The sequence below is a fragment of the Sceloporus undulatus genome, chromosome 4, assembly GCF_019175285.1.
Source record: "Sceloporus undulatus isolate JIND9_A2432 ecotype Alabama chromosome 4, SceUnd_v1.1, whole genome shotgun sequence".
Classification (NCBI taxonomy): domain Eukaryota; kingdom Metazoa; phylum Chordata; class Lepidosauria; order Squamata; family Phrynosomatidae; genus Sceloporus; species Sceloporus undulatus.
The window spans coordinates 6470271-6485975 of NC_056525.1; the positions used below are offsets into that span (position 1 = coordinate 6470271).

Sequence of the window (15705 nt, forward strand, 5' to 3'; positions counted from 1 at the left end):
ATGTTTATCACACAGTTGTACATCATGTGCATATACAGGTGAAATTTGGGGGTACACATACCTGGTATGTAAGACATAATACAAAGTTATTTCCTCATTTCCACTTGCCTGCTTATATCATGAAGACTGGTTTACTAACGTATAGTATCATTATTTTATTTTTATGATTTTATTTTCTTATATCCTTTCTTTCTCAACATAGGAACTCAAGCCAGATTTAAAGCAATACAATTTAAAAACAATACAACATTAAAATGTATAAATACAATTAAAAAAAACATTTAAAAAGTTAAAATGGTTATGAGTTAAAATAGATTGTATTAAAAATACAAACCTTAAAAATTTCATTAGGACAACATTCCTAGCCCTTATCAGTTAGCAAAGGCCTGCCGGCACAAGAATGTCTTTATCTGCCGCCAGAAGGACAGTACGGATGGGGCCATCCTGGCCTCTCTAGGGAGAGAGTTGCAAAGCTTGGGAGCAGCCAAACACACCTGAGAGGGTGGTAGAACAGAGAAAAGGGCCTCTCTGGATGATCTCAATACAGTGGTACCCCGGGATACGAATGCGCCGCCTTACGAAATTTCCAGGTTACGAAAAAAATCCATTTAAAAAAACTGTTCCGGGTTACGAAGGTTATTTTGGGTTACGAAAAATTTTTTGGTGCTTTTCGGCGCTATTTCGCACGAAATCGTGGCTTTTTCCCATTAGCGCCTATGGCTTTTTCGCCTTACGAAGATTTTCGGGTTACGAAAGCGGCGGCGGAACGAATTAATTTCGTAACCCGGGGTACCCCTGTACTCTAGTCGACTCATACAAGGAGATACGGTCTTTCAAATAGCCTGGACCCAAGCTGTAAAGCATCCAACATGTATACCAACTCCAAATTATTCTACCTTTGTATTTTTAAAAGGAAAAATTTCTCTAGACCTCATGGTTAAGGAGATGAGGAAAAAAGCTGAGAAAGACACTGAACGACTGCACAGTCTCTTTCCCCCAGTTTACTTTTTTTGTGGACATCATTTACAGATGTCTCTGGCTTTCCCATCCTTCATTCCTCTTGCATGGCTTTGTAGTTAGCAGAAAGCAACTAGCAAAAGCTCAAGTAAACTGCTGTTTCATCTGTTTATATGGAATGAAGCCTGGCTAAGAGCAGTGGGGTATTGAGCATAAGTGCGTAACATCTTTGAGTTAGTAATGCCCATGCAGAAAGCGACCTTTTAGGTCATATTTTTCACTGACAGTAATGTTTTAATGTGAACATTTTTTGTGCTTCTATATCACTAGGATGAGAGCCAGTGTGGTGTAGTGGTTTGAGTGTTAATACTAGTAACCTGGAGACCAGGATTCAGGTCTCCGCTTGGTCATGGAAACCCACCTTGGGCAAGTCACACTCTCTCAGGGGAAGGCAAATACCGAACAAACTCGGCAAGCAAATCTCTGAACAAATCTTGCTAAGCAAACCCTGTGAGCGATTCGCCTCATGGATCACCATAAGTCAGGATCAACTTGAAGGTTCTGCCATGCAACACATACCCATGAATCCTCCTTCCATCATTTCTTGGTTCTTGGTCACCTCATACCCACCTATCATTCCCTGTCCACATTACTAGTTTTGCCCACTCTGCAGTTGTTCTTTTCCTTCAAGTCGCTTCCAACTTATGGTGATCCTAAAGCAAACCTATCATGGGATTTTCTTGACAGGTTTCTTCAGAGGTTTGCTTTTGCCGTCCTGAGGCTAAGAGAGTGTGACTTGCCCAAGGTCACTCAGTGGGTTTCTGTGGTCAAGCTGGGATACCCCACTCTGCTGTGTTACCTTCTGACTTTGCTGGGTTTGTTCACCTCAGTATTATACTCTGTGTCTAGCAATTGAAAGGAACCATTTAATTCACTTATTGTTTGAAAATAAGATCATATAAAGATCAGGAAGAATAAATAAAAATAACATCTATTTGCTTAACCATTGCCCCAAAATAGAATCTAGAGGCAGAGGTATAGATCCTGTATCAGGACCAGATACAGAAGTGATGCCAATTTTGAATGGTCGTCATGCCTGGGATTCCCCATCTCTTACTTCCCACATGATGTTGTAATACAGCCTACATTATATGTGCACCTAGGGATATGATGATGGTGGAAGTGTTGATGATGTTCTGGAATGCCACAATGCCAGAAGAATTCATTCTTCATTTCCCTTGGTTCAGCTGCTGGATCCCCAATGGTCACTCTTTGTCTATTGGCAGAACACCCTTTTCCCTTAAGAATCTCTGGTGTTGAACTGAACTTACTACACTTACTTCTTTTAGTGAGTGTATAGAATGCTTTGGGGGAGTCTCCAGTCTGATCTACATGTATTATCTCAGGGTTACAGCTTAATATTAAGGAAAAAATGGTTACAGGAAATTTGCATAACTTTAAACCTGGTGATAAAGACATCAGAATAGGGGAAGGTTTTCTATAGCTTGGTTTAATCATTGCCTGAACTGTTCAGATCATATCGCATAGGAAACTTTTTGGCCATTCAAGTGCTTTGGAATCCCTCTCTCATATCTTACCATTGGCTTTGATGGCAAGTGTTTCTGAAGATTGTAGTTGAAAAACCCAGGAAGGTCAAATGTTCTCCATTCCTGTCATATAGAGAATCAGAAGGATGAATGATTTAAGGGCAAAGAATGGGAGAACCACTGGGCCCATCCCATCCTGAGATCCCAAGGCCCTGCCCTTTCTACCTGAGTGATGAGAGTGGAATCCTGCCGTTAGTGCCAACAATTCTGATCTGGACAGTGCTTGCAAGAGCCATTCCTTCAACCATTGGCTGAGTCTCTCTATGGCAATCACTTCAAGTGACACACAAAGCAAGGATATGACTCATCAGGCAGTTGCAGGAGACAAAGACCAAACATAGGAAGTAAGCAGGGACCTGGTAAAGCAGGAGGTATGGGCTGGAGTCAACTTGTGTGGACTAGGGAAATAGGATTCCATTAGGGAATAGTCAAGACAAATTTCAGGACGAGAAGGTGAGCAGGAGGAATTTGTGGTGAGAGGCTTCAAGGGAAGGGAAGAGCAGGAACGTCAGAGCAAAGGAACATGAGGTTTCCCTGTTTAGCTGAAATTGACTCCAAGCTTCAGACAATAAAGTAAGTGGGAATTAGAGTTCACCTTCATGACCACCTTGCAACTGACTGGCTTTCCTTTGGGTATTTTTTCCCCTTTATTTTTTTCCCCAGCCCAGGCATGAGAAACATTGGAACTATTGACGTTTATTTGAACAAGTTAGGATCCAACCTCCAGACCATGGTGTACAGTGATGAGGAGCAGGAGAACGAAGCTTGGAGGAGGTACGTGGAAAGAAAGAATGTCGTGCTGGAATTCCTGAACTCCGACTTAAGCCTCCACCTGCTCAAACGTCACCACAAGCGGATTGAGCTTCTCAAAAAATGCTCCTATTACATCGAAATCCTGCCAAAGCACTTGGCACTGGGGGATCAAAACCATCTGATGCTGCCCACCACCATGTTCCAACTGATAGACCCCTGGAGGTTCCAGAGGATGAAGAAAGTAGGGACCATCCAAACCAAAATCCAGCTGCTGCTCCTGTCTGACCTGTTGGAAGAGCTGGAGAAGGGTCGGGAGGAGCTGGTCCACTTCCTGGAGACCTATGACATGATGACTTTCCTCTCCAGGTGGGACACTATTAGACAAAGGGTGGCGAGTCTCTCTGAGCAGATGGATTATTTCCTTGCTGTGTTGGTACCTGGAAGGTTATACGTCAAGCACCGTCTGATATCAGATGTTGGGATTACCAAAATCCCACACATCAGACTCGTCCTTAGCACAAAAATGCCAGTGATGTTTGATCGACGGGAGTCAGTGGCCCATGAAGACTGGGTGAGTCTCAAATGGTTTGTTACTAGCCAGCAGCCACAATTCGAACAGTACGAGCTCCGCTTTAAGCTGCTGGAGCCCAGAACGCCCCAAGAGCGAGTCCACTGTGGAATCATGCCCGTCACTTCAAACACATGTGAAATCCACAACCTCCTGCCTGACCGTTTGTATAGGTTCAGCGTCAAAAGAGCAGAGACTTACACACTTGTTTATGAACAATGGCATGATTCTGTACTACTTAAGACCAAACCGTACCTTGAAGAAGAAATGGAGTGCCATGTCTGAACCCTGACTTTCCCATCTTAGCAATACACAAGGAATGTAAAATAAGTCAAATTAAAAACTTATTTTTAATGTTTTTGGCATCACCGCATGAGCTTTTTCTTGTCTTATTGTGGAAATTGGACAGAAAGGTGCTGAAAGAAACACTGCAGTTAGTAGGCCAAGCAAAGCTGAAGTCCTGTTTGACCTATTGGCATTTCTTCCTGTGAGAAATTGTTGGAAGGCCCATTCTCACTGAGGGCAAAACTTCAGTTAAATATTTCATTATCAAAAGCACATGGTGGGGAATTGGGTTAAGTTTAAAACTGGACATTAAATTGACAACAAGAGTTTTAGAAAGTACTAAACTAATGGGCATAAGGTAGAGAACATAAATATCTCTTCTCTCAGATAGAATATAAAGGGCAGACACCAAATTCCCAGTTGACCAATATTTAATATGTTGGATCCGTTATCAATGTCAGAGTGGAAAGGAGTGTTCATTCTGTCCTGGTATCTCTCCATAAGAAGCGAAATACAGACAGAACTCCAATAAATTAACATTTAAGAGGTATCTTATGTAGAAAACAAGGTCTTATCATGCTAATTAAATATGTGAATTTGGTGATATGCATCAGTATATGCCACCCACAGGTACAGTTGACCCTTGGTATCTGCTGTGGATAACAAAATCCATGGATGCTCAAGTCCCATTGCCCTCAATGGTGGCATGGTCATGCCACCATTGGGGACAATGTGATCCCCCCCTCCCGGCCGCCCAAAGTCCATCTTGCTGCCCTCACCATGGCAGGGGGCTGCCTACTCTTCCTCCCCCGACGCCAATGCCCCTTCCTCCTATTCTTCCTCCTCCCTCCTCATCTTCAACCTTCCTCCCCCCGCTGTGGCAGCCTCTGACAGAATTGGAGAAATTCAGCACAAAGTACAGTAATTAAAAATCTAGTAATAATAATAATAAGTTTTATTTATAGACCGCTGTTCCGCAATAGTACAGGAATACCTTGCTAATCTAAATGAATATAAGTCTCCAGGACCAGATGAACTACATCCAAGGGTATTAAAAGAAATGGCAAATGTAATATTGGAGCCATTGGCAATAATCTTTGAGAACTCCTGGAAAACAGAAGAGATCCCAGCAGACTGGAGGAGGGCAAACGTTGTCCCCATCTTCAAAAAGGGGAAAAAAGAGGATCCAAACAATTATCGTCCAGTTAGTCTGACATCAGTACTAGGAAAGATTCTGGAGCAGATAATTAAACAGAGAGTCTGTGAACATCTAGAAAGCAATGCCATAATCACAAAGAATCAACATGGGTTTCGGAGAATCAAATCATGCCAGAAAAAACTTATCTCTTTTTTGATGAAGGGAATGCTGTGGATATTGTATATCTTGATTTCAGTAAGACCTTTGACAAAGTTCCCCATGACATTTTTGCAAACAAGCTAGTACAGTGGAACCTTGCCTTATGTGGAGGATCCGTTCCCCCCCCCCCCCCCACGTAAGGTGAATTCCGCCTATGCTTGAGGTAACTATTCCATGGATTTGTAATTGATTGACTGGCTGAACCCAAAGAGTGCTCAACAATGGCTACTTTTCATCCTAGAGAGAAGTGACCATTGGGGTCCCACAGGGCTCTATCCTGGGCCCAGTGCTATTCAACATCTTTATCAGTGACTTGGATGAGAGAATTGGGGTCATACTTATCAAATGTGCAGATGACACCAAATTAGGAGGAATAGCTGATACCCCAGAGGACAGGATCAAAAATTAAATGACCTGAATAAACTAGAAAGCTAGGCCAAAGCTAACAAAATGAACTTCAACAGAGAGAAATGTAAGGTACCGCACTTAGGGCGGAAAAATGAAATGCACAGATATAGGATGGGGACACCTGGCTGAACGAAACTACGTGTGAAAGGGATCTAGGAGTCCAAGTAGACCACAAGTTGAACATGAGTGAACAGTGTGATGTGGCAGCAAAAAAGGCTAATGCAATATTAGGCTGCAGCAATAAAAGTATAGTGTCTAGATTAAGGGAAGTAATAGTGCCACTCTATTCTAGTTTGGTCAGGCCCCACCTGGAATATTGCGTCCAGTTCTGGGCACCACAATTCAAAAAGGAAATTGAGAAACGAGCATGTCCAAGGGAAGGCAACTAAAATGGTGAAGGGTCTGGAAACCATGTCCTATGAGGAATGACTTAGGGAACTGGGGATGTTTAGCCTGGAGAAGAGAAGTTTAAGAGGTGATATGATAGCCCTGTTTAAATATTTGAGCATCCAAAATCCATGGATGCTCGTCCATGGATTTTGCAAGTTTGTTTTCTGCTGCTCCAGAGACTAGGACCTGGAACAATGGATGCAAGCTGCAGGAAAAGAGATTCCACCTCAATATTAGAAGGAACTTCCTGACAGTAAGGGCTATTCGACAGTGGAACAAACTCCCTCGGAGTGTAGTGGAGTCTCCCACCTTGGAGGTCTTTAAGCAGAGGCTGGATGGCCATCTGTTGGGGATGCTTTGACTGAGAGTTTCTGCATGGGACGGGGTTGGACTGGATGGCCTTTGTGGTCTCTTCCAATTCTATGATTCCCCCGCCACCACTGCTTCCTCCCCCCCTGCGCCCCCCCCCCCCCAAAATTTGGGCTTGCCATCTACAGATGCTGGAATCTGCAGATGGCAAGTCCACGGATACTGAGGGCCAACTGTGTAATGCATTATTTTCCAATGAAGATTAATCTTACTGGGCTCTTGGTGCTATTGTTGTGTGCCTTCAATGTGTTTCCAATTGATGGTGACCCTAAAGTGAACCTATCATTGGCTTTATAGAATCATAGAGCTGGAAGAGACCGCAAGGGCCATCCAGTCCAACCCCCTGCCATGCAGGAAATCACAATCAAAGCAACCCCAACGGATGGCCATCTAGCCTCTGTTTGAAGACTTCCAAAGAAAGAGACTCCATCACTCTCTGAGGGAGTGTGTTCCACAAATCAGTTAAGATTGGGGTTTATTTACCCACAGTCTCTCTTCCATAGCGCTCAATTTATTGCTTTTTTTTCAGAGAGCCAAACTGGCAAATATTTCTTCGTATCCACAACATCAAAAGCAGGGATATGAGCTGGCTGTCAAAAGATTTTGATAGCATTTCATCTTTGCTTTCCTGACCACTGGGGCACTAACATCCCTGGGGAAGTGCTGTTTGACAAAGTGATTATAAGGATAGGATTTTATTGAAGGCCAGCATGGTATAGTGGTTTGAGCATGAGACTTCAATTCTGGAGACGGTTTAAATCCCTGCTCACCCATGGCAACCCACTGGGTGACCTTGGGCAAGTCACACTCTCTGAGCCTCAGAGGATGGCAATGGCAAAGCCTCTTGGAAGAAATTTGCCAAGAAACTCCCATGATAGGTTCCCCTTAGGGTCGCCATAAATCAGAAATGACTTAAAAGTACACAGTAACAAGGATTTGACAGCCCATCAAAAGGCAACAGCTATGCCATCCCTTGCACTATCTACATAGAATCACAGAGTTGGAAGAGACCACAAGGGCCATCCAGCCCAAGCCCCTGCCATGCAGGAACTCACAATCAAAGCATCCCTGACAGATGGTGATCCAGCCTGTTTAAAGACCTCCAAAGGAGGAGACTCCACCACACTCTGAAGAAATGTGTTCCACTGTCAAACAGCTCTTGCTGTCAGGATGTTTCTCCTAATGTTGAGGTGGGATCTTTTCCTGTAACTTTCATTATTGTTCCGGATCCTAGTATCTGGAGCAGCAGAAAACAAACTTGCTTCATCTTCACTGTGACACCCCTTCAAATATTTAAACAGGGCTATCATATCACTAACCATTTCTTCTCCAGGCTAAACATACCCAGCTCCCTAAGTCCTTCTCATAGGGCTTCATAGTTTCCAGAGCTATCACCATTTTGGTCACCCTCCTTTGGACATGCTCCAGCTTCTCAACATCCTTTTTGAATTGTGGTTCCCAGAACTGGACATAGTAGTCCAGGTGAGTATTCATTACCAAAGCAGAACAGAGTGGCACTATTCTGGTTTTCTTGGTAAGATTTGTTGAGAGGTTTGCCATTGCCTTCCCATGAAGCTGAGAGTATGTGATCTGTCCAAGGTCACCCAGTGAGTTTCATGGCCAAGCGGGGAATTGAACCCCTGTCACAGTCCCAACACTCAAACTACTACAGTGCATACGTACGTTGAAGGAGGTTAGCCTCAAGGAACACTTAGTAAAATATTGCTCAACCTCAATTTAATGCACTGCCTAATAGGTGGTTGCATACCACATCCAAACGCCAGTGTATCAATGTGCCTGTGTATGTAAAGCTAATTTGTAGTACAGTAGTCTTATGGTATATTGACATGTAATGGTAATTCTCAAGATTTGTCTATAGGAACTGCAGGGAACGTTTAATATTTATTGAAAGAACTTAAAGCAAACTTACTCCAGTAAATGGCCATCTACAGGTAGCTGACCCTTGGTATCTGCTGTGGATACCCAAACCCACGGATGCTCAAGTCCCATTGCCACTGTGATTTTGCCCTCCCCCCGGCCGCCCAAAGTCCACCTCGCTGTCCTCACCGTGGCAGAGGACTGCCTACTCCTCCTCTTCCAATAAAAGTGTAAATATTGAAAACAACATAGAACATTTCATTCCAGAGCTAACATTTTACAAATGTATTGTTCACCAGGTTTTTGACATTTAATGTAACATGTGTCTACCCAGAAAGACCTCTTAGCTGCAAGTACTTATTTGCATTTTGGACTTTGGAATTTGTACCTGTACTTTCCATAGGGCTTTCAGTTTGCAGGTTTGGCTTTGGAAGAGAAAAGATAGTGATGGCACAGCTTGGCGCAGTAAAAATGAGTGTGTCCGCCAAGAGATTCCTTAGCCTCCTGCAAGTTAAATTCACTTCCACCACTACGGAAAATAATGCATAGTGACTGTAGGTGGCATAAGCTGAAGCATATCACAAATTTGAACATGGATGTTCAAGTTCCATTAAATATAATATACAGTAATAATAATAAAATCTTTATTTATATTTCCCACCTGTTCCCATGGATCGAGGCAGGAGCACAACAGATAAAATCAGCATTAGAATAATTACATTTTTATAAACTCACAAGTTCCTACAATATATCAATTACTCAATCAATTATAAAAACAGATATAAAAAGGTTGTTACAATCTATGTGCATATCATCCACAGGACGTAAGTATTTTCAGGGTTCAGTCATAGTAAATCAATTGGATAAGCCCGATTAGTATAGTATAGTAAAATGGTGCCCCTTATATAAAATGGTAAAATCAAGGTTTGCTTTTTTGGAATTTATATTTAATAGTTTTAAACTGTGGCTTGTTGAATCCATGGATACGGAGGGCTGACCCACCCTTTTTGCAAGAGCAGCATTATTTTGCAAGTGCTTCATAGCACTTAATTGTTCCTCAGAAGCACCTACAAACAGGTGGGTCACTAAATTCTATACAGTAAGAATCAAAGTGTACAAGGCAATGCAGGCCTCATTCTGCTGCATGCTTAAGACCACCCCCCCCCCCCAGTTTCTTAGCATAATCAGACTTCAGAAACAATTTTAATTTTCTATAATACAAACAGCTTCACAGTATTTAATTAAGAAGAATGGTTCATATGAATATCGTAAATATTTTTAAGCAGTTCCAAATGGCAAAAAAATAATAATAATAATAACTGGATATACTAAATCTCCATAAGTCATAATGATGTGAAGTCAATGTATTGTCCCACTGTAGAGATGATTACTGAATGAACAGTCAACATTTCTGGAAAATTCATTCATTCAACAGGTCTGCTCTAGTTGAGATTAACTAAATGTCCAGAGATTCCATTTTTATTTGCTTCTGTACCTCCCTATGAAAATGGTCTCCAAGACAACATACATGTAAGTCTGGTTTTTAAAAAATCCCACTATAGTCAAATACATTAAACAAATCTCATTAAAAATACTCATTAATTCAAGACTGCTTTTAAAGACACATATTGTATTAAAAAGCTGATCAGAGCTCTAACATTTTGGTCCATTTCACAAATCAATATTCAACCCGGCACAGTTCCACAGGAGACTCTCACAAAATGACAATCTTGCAGTGTGGCATCTGCAGAGAAACTCCTGCTGGACGAATGTGGTCCCCATTCATAATCAGACATTATTGCACTAAAATCCCATTTTAAGAAACATTATAAAAAAGAAATATCTTATCTACAGATAATACAAAGTTTTTAATGTTCTGAATTGCACATTTTCCTCTAGAAGAAAAAGAAGAAGCTGATTGTATCTGGATAAATGGATATTTTTCATAGAAAGTATGCTTATTCAAACAGCATATTTTCCTGTATTCTTGGGTTAGAATAAGGCATGAGAAAAATTAGGTTTTTGGACAAGAACAACTCAGTGGCTGTTTTACTTTGGGGATTATGGGAGCTGTACTCCCAAAAGACTTTTTGCAAATATAGTGGAAGCATGTGGAGGCAGCTAGGTGAAGAAAAATCTAATTTTCAAGGCAGTCTTAAGAAGCTGTAGATTCTGTTGCATAATGAAATAGCAAGTCAGCACAGGGGTGCTATTGTGTCTCCGCAATGACATGCTCTTCCTTTATGCACCAGCATCAGCCAGTAGGAATGCAAGACAAGCTCTTCTGTCCTAAACTGTTTCTCTGTTCCAGACTGAAATTATCCATGCAGCATCGGAGGTGTGGAGAGAAAGCAGCTTTGTTGGCAATTTTAAAAATATAAAACTTTCCAATGTAAGATTACTGAGGTGAACCACAGGAAAAGAACTACTTCCTTTCCCTTCCATTGCTATCAAGATCCCTGACAATAGGTTTTCATTACAGGAGAAGGTCTCCCCTGCCGACCCAGAGCTAAAATAAAAACCAAAGGTTTTTTCATGGAACAATACATTCAAATTGTACATACACCAGGTTGCACAGTTCTAAGACATTTCACTCCCATGCCCATTAGAAAAAGCAATTCCATCTATTACAATAAATCAGATGTGCTACAATTTTAAGACAAAACAGGAGAGAACATCTGTGTAGAACATCTTGATGCACATATTCCCACAATCTGGCAATGAGGAAGAAGTCCAGCAGCAGCATCTTGTGTTGGCTTTGCACAGTTCGAAACGGACACCACAGAGATGACCATCCACTGGAACAGTTGATTCAGCTACTACTGCTACACAATAGTAGCCGAATCCCATACAGATTGAGTCTTCAAAGGATGCTAACTCTACATCCCTGTGCATCAAGTTTCATTAAGGTTTTCGTTTTAAGGCAGGTACTTGTGATACTGAGAACAAGAATCATTTTTAAAATTGAAGTCCTCTTTCTTCTCACACTCCACAGCACTCAACCTGTGGAGAAACTGTACTAGCTACACAAAAGTGTGAAAGACTGTTGCCCAGCTTTTTGCACCCTGGAGCCCTCCAGATGCGTTGGGACTACAACACCCATCATCCTCAGCCAGCTGGGCTCTGACAGACCTGGAGTCCGCCACAGTGGCACAGTGTGTAAGCCCATGTCCAGGTAAGCTGTAATGTAGGTGTAATGACATAACAATTGTCCTAGAAGCTAACTTTCACAAAGCAAAAGCCATCTTGCAAAATGGCATTGCTTTTCCTGGCACACAGCTGCTACTTCTCCACATACTAGGTCAAGTTTCTTACAAGGTGCACCATGTGTATATTTAGAGTTGCTGGTAAAACCGAAAAATGCGGAACAAGGAACAGCAAAGCTTTTGACAGATTTGTGATTCTCTTGTCAGCATTTTTTTTTTAAAAAGGTTGTAAAAAAATTCTTAGTAAGAGGAAATGCTTTCAAGTAATCTTTTTTAAAAAATGGAAGCTGTTAAAATATATATATACACACACATATATTCATGTAAAAGAGTTCTCTGGGCTGCCAGGGATAATTGCCAACTGGTGCTCTCATTATAAAAATTCATGTTTGGTCTCAAATAGATCTATTTACAGGTTTTCAGGGCCATGCCTGAAAACGTTTCTGTTTGTTATCCAAAAGGAGCAAAAGCAGACCTCCTGTCTCCGAGTGAAGGTAGAAGATCCCTGAAATTCCACTTAGTGGTGGCACATTTTCTTTGGTTCCTTTCTTTGCAAACATCTTCTGAGGTCCTTCCTTTGGATTTGTACATCATTCACTTGGTCACCAAAAGCAAAACAAAGATGCATTTCCCAAAGCAGTCAGTTGGGGATTCCAGAGAACAGCCTACCCTTTTGGCCTCCATAATGAAAGATGACATTAAAAAGAACTCTTCCAGAAAAGGAACTACAGAACAGTGGTGTCACTTCAGGGGTGAAGGAGGTGCAGATTACACTGGGTGACACTGTCAGAGTGGCTGACACTGAAATGTCTGTCTATAAAATTTTTGTGCAGTTACAGCCAGTAAGGGGAGAAGTGGGAAGAGCAGCAAAGTCTCTTTGCGGAGGGTGAACAGAGGGGGAATTAACCCCGAACACAGAAAGAGAGAGAGTAAGTGTGTTGTCCTTGTGGCAGGTGGTGCTTCATTTGAATGATGCCATGCATAGTCAACCTGTAAGAAATATTACTAAGGATTCTGTATGCTATGACACAAGGCAAGGTCCATGGAGAGTGACACCATGAGTCACTGCACTAGTGATGCCACTGCTACATACATTCATTGGGGGTTATGATCTACAACATGGCGGTGAACAAACATCACTGTAAACTTGCCTCTGAAAAACCCAAAGGTCTGGAGATAGCATTGCTCCTACACTCCTAATCTCTGGGCCTTTGGGATGCTTTTGCTTTTAGAGTCAAGGAAGAAGGAAGCATTATGGAGAGTCAGACTGGCGCTGGATGTGTGTCGCTCTTCTGGGCTCTTGCAAATTCATGCTTCTCTTGTCACATGTGATGCTTGCCCATGCACTGGTCTAGAGCAGTGCTACTCAAAGTGGTGGTCAATGGACCAGTGCCAATCCCTGAGCCATTGGCTGGTGGTTGACTAAGAGCTTCCAGGAAAGAAAAAAAGAACTGAAGCCAATGGGAACAAATATGGCACTAGTCTCTGGGACATTGGGGGGGAAATAATGGCTGGTCCCCTGCATCCAAAAACTTAAGAATTGATCTAGAGGTCTAGGACAATCACCAAATTAAGTTTGCGAGATCCTTTGTGCCCTTTCAACAGTTCAGAGACCAAACAGTTAATGGTTCGTGGGTTCTCTTCCTAGCAGCATTTGAATATGGAGGTTTTGGCACACAGTGCTAAGTCCTGTTTGCAGTAGGGTAGAAAAATGTTGGGAATACTGATTTAGGTCATTGATAAGAACAGGTACATTTTGCAATCAGTGGGCACCAGTTCATATTAGCGGGCAGCAGACCTCTGCCGAATCTGAATAGCAGCCGCTGTGGTGTAGCATCCTTGCTTCCTGTAATGTTCTACAAGTCTTCGCCATAAAGAATTGCTCTCCAGGAGGTAACGGTTTCCTACGAGCAGAAGAGAAAGAGGGTAGTAAAAACAATGAAGAATGGCATCAAGACTGCTCACTATCTATTTTGTTTTGCTTTTTCTTTTCTGTGTACTCTCACCCCACATCTGCCCTTGATGATAATCCCAGTGGTTCTGCTTGGGCCAGGCAACCAGGCACAAGGCAGGGTGGGACAAAGAGGAAATGCCAGCAGTTGGGTCAAATCTAGAGGCACCAACCACAAATACCAGCTGTAGCAAGGGACTCTCTTACAATCTGCAGCATGCCCAAACTTATTTGTACCAGAGCAACTAACTGCTGATCGAGCACACTGAGTGAGCAACTCTACAACGGAGCTTGGTTTGTGTTGTTGTGTGCCTTCAAGTCATTTCCAATTTATAGGATCCCTAAGGCAACCCTGTCATGGGGTTTTCTTGGCAAGATTTGTTCAGAGAGGGTTTGCCATTGCCTTCCTCTTGCCCAAAGTCACCAAAGTTTCATGGACAAACGGGGATTTGAAACTTGGTCTCCTGGAATACTCTTCCAACACTCAAACCAATACATCACACTGTCTGTTAGAACATGTTGCAGATCATAATAGAAGGGCTGTTCGACAGTGGAACACATTCCCTCAGAGTGTGATGGAGTCTCCCTCCTTTGAAGTCTTTAAACAGAGGCTGGATGGCCATCTGTTAGGGATGCTTTGATTGGGAATTCCTGCATGGTAGGGGGTTGGATTGGATGGCCCTTGTGGTCTCTTCCAACTCTATGATTCTATGATTCCTTTTTATGAACTATGGTTCCCAGAGTGGTCCAACTTGCTCTGCTGGTTGGAAAATACTGAGAGCTGCAGTCTCAAAAAAAAAAAAAAAGGGGGGGGTTCTCTGAGCTTTGCTCTTCAGTTGCACACTTCCAACCACCTGCCTGTTTATTCAGCATGCACACCACAGTCACTTACCGATGATACAGAGCCCCTCCTGGGCCCGAGTGATGGCAACATTGATCTGGTTTTGGTCAGACACAAACCCCAAGTATTTTTTCAGCCAGCTTTTGGTGGGCTTTTTGTCAATTTCTGACTGGGCACATGAGCGGACGGTGGACACAATCACATACTTCCATTCACTGCCTGGAGGCCAGAAATTGCAACAGAGTTAATGCATCAAAGTCAACTGGGCACTTGCTAGGGCAAATGAACCTTTACTCTCTGACAAGTTATAAAGAGATTCCAGCTCAACATTAGGAGGAACTTCCTGACAGTAAGGGCTGTTTGACAGTGGAACAAACTCCCTCAGAGTGTAGTGGAGTCTCCTTCTTTAGAGGTCTTCAAACAGAGGCTGGATGGCCATCTGTCGGGGATGCTTTGATTGTGATTTCCTGCATGGCAGGGGGTTGGACTGGATGGCCCTTGTGGTCTCTTCCAACTCTATGATTCTATGCTCCATTCCAACATTACAAGGCACCTACTGCGTTTGGCAGCCTTCAGCCTGATGATGCCATTCCCACTCTTTTAAATACATATCTGAAAAGAAGGATTTCAAACCACTTCTTTATGAGCTGCTGTCCTCAACAAGCAATGCTCAACATGTTCTCAACATTTCCAGCTGACCTAATTCAGCATTAAGAGATTCCCAGAAACCGCTTTCATGCTCTGTTACAAACTAAACACACTGATTACATGGAAATCTGCTCCACTGTGATTTATTAGGATAACTAATGCTCCTTCTAAACAGGCGTTCAAACAACAAGGGGAAGTTGGAAAGTCTTAAAAGCATCCAGCAAACCCCTTTCTCTGCCCACTCCTCTTGCAGCTTAAGATAACAAATAACCCAAATATGGTACAGTCATTCTAACCAAAAGCAGCTCCTTGCAAAAATAAAAAGGGAGGTCACAAGCCAAATTCCCACCCATCCCTTTTGCAATTAAACTTAATTAAGAAGATGCCTCTGAAGATGCCAGCCACAGATGCTGGCAAAACGTCAGGAAGAAACTTTTCTGGAACATGGCCACATAGCCTGAAAAACCCACAAAAAACTATGGATGCT

At 42.5% G+C, this 15705-nt stretch overlaps 2 protein-coding genes across 5 annotated transcripts in view; one reads left to right on the forward strand and one right to left on the reverse strand.

Moving 5' to 3' along the window:
* FNDC11 (fibronectin type III domain containing 11) overlaps positions 1–4254 on the forward strand; it is a 6650-nt gene extending 2396 nt beyond the window's left edge. The window contains exon 2 of the mRNA XM_042464239.1: positions 3228–4254. Within this exon, the coding sequence (XP_042320173.1) occupies positions 3228–4170 (943 nt within the window). The 3' untranslated portion in view covers positions 4171–4254. The remainder of the gene's footprint in view (positions 1–3227) is intronic.
* Positions 4255–9202: 4948 nt separating this feature from the next.
* HELZ2 (helicase with zinc finger 2) overlaps positions 9203–15705 on the reverse strand; it is a 77482-nt gene continuing 70979 nt past the window's right edge. For all 4 annotated transcript variants that reach the window (XM_042462382.1, XM_042462384.1, XM_042462385.1 and 1 more), the window contains 2 exons: positions 14622–14789; positions 9203–13682 (listed from right to left, as the gene is read on the reverse strand). In XM_042462382.1, the coding sequence (XP_042318316.1) occupies positions 13561–13682; positions 14622–14789 (290 nt within the window). In that variant the 3' untranslated portion in view covers positions 9203–13560. The remainder of the gene's footprint in view (positions 13683–14621; positions 14790–15705) is intronic.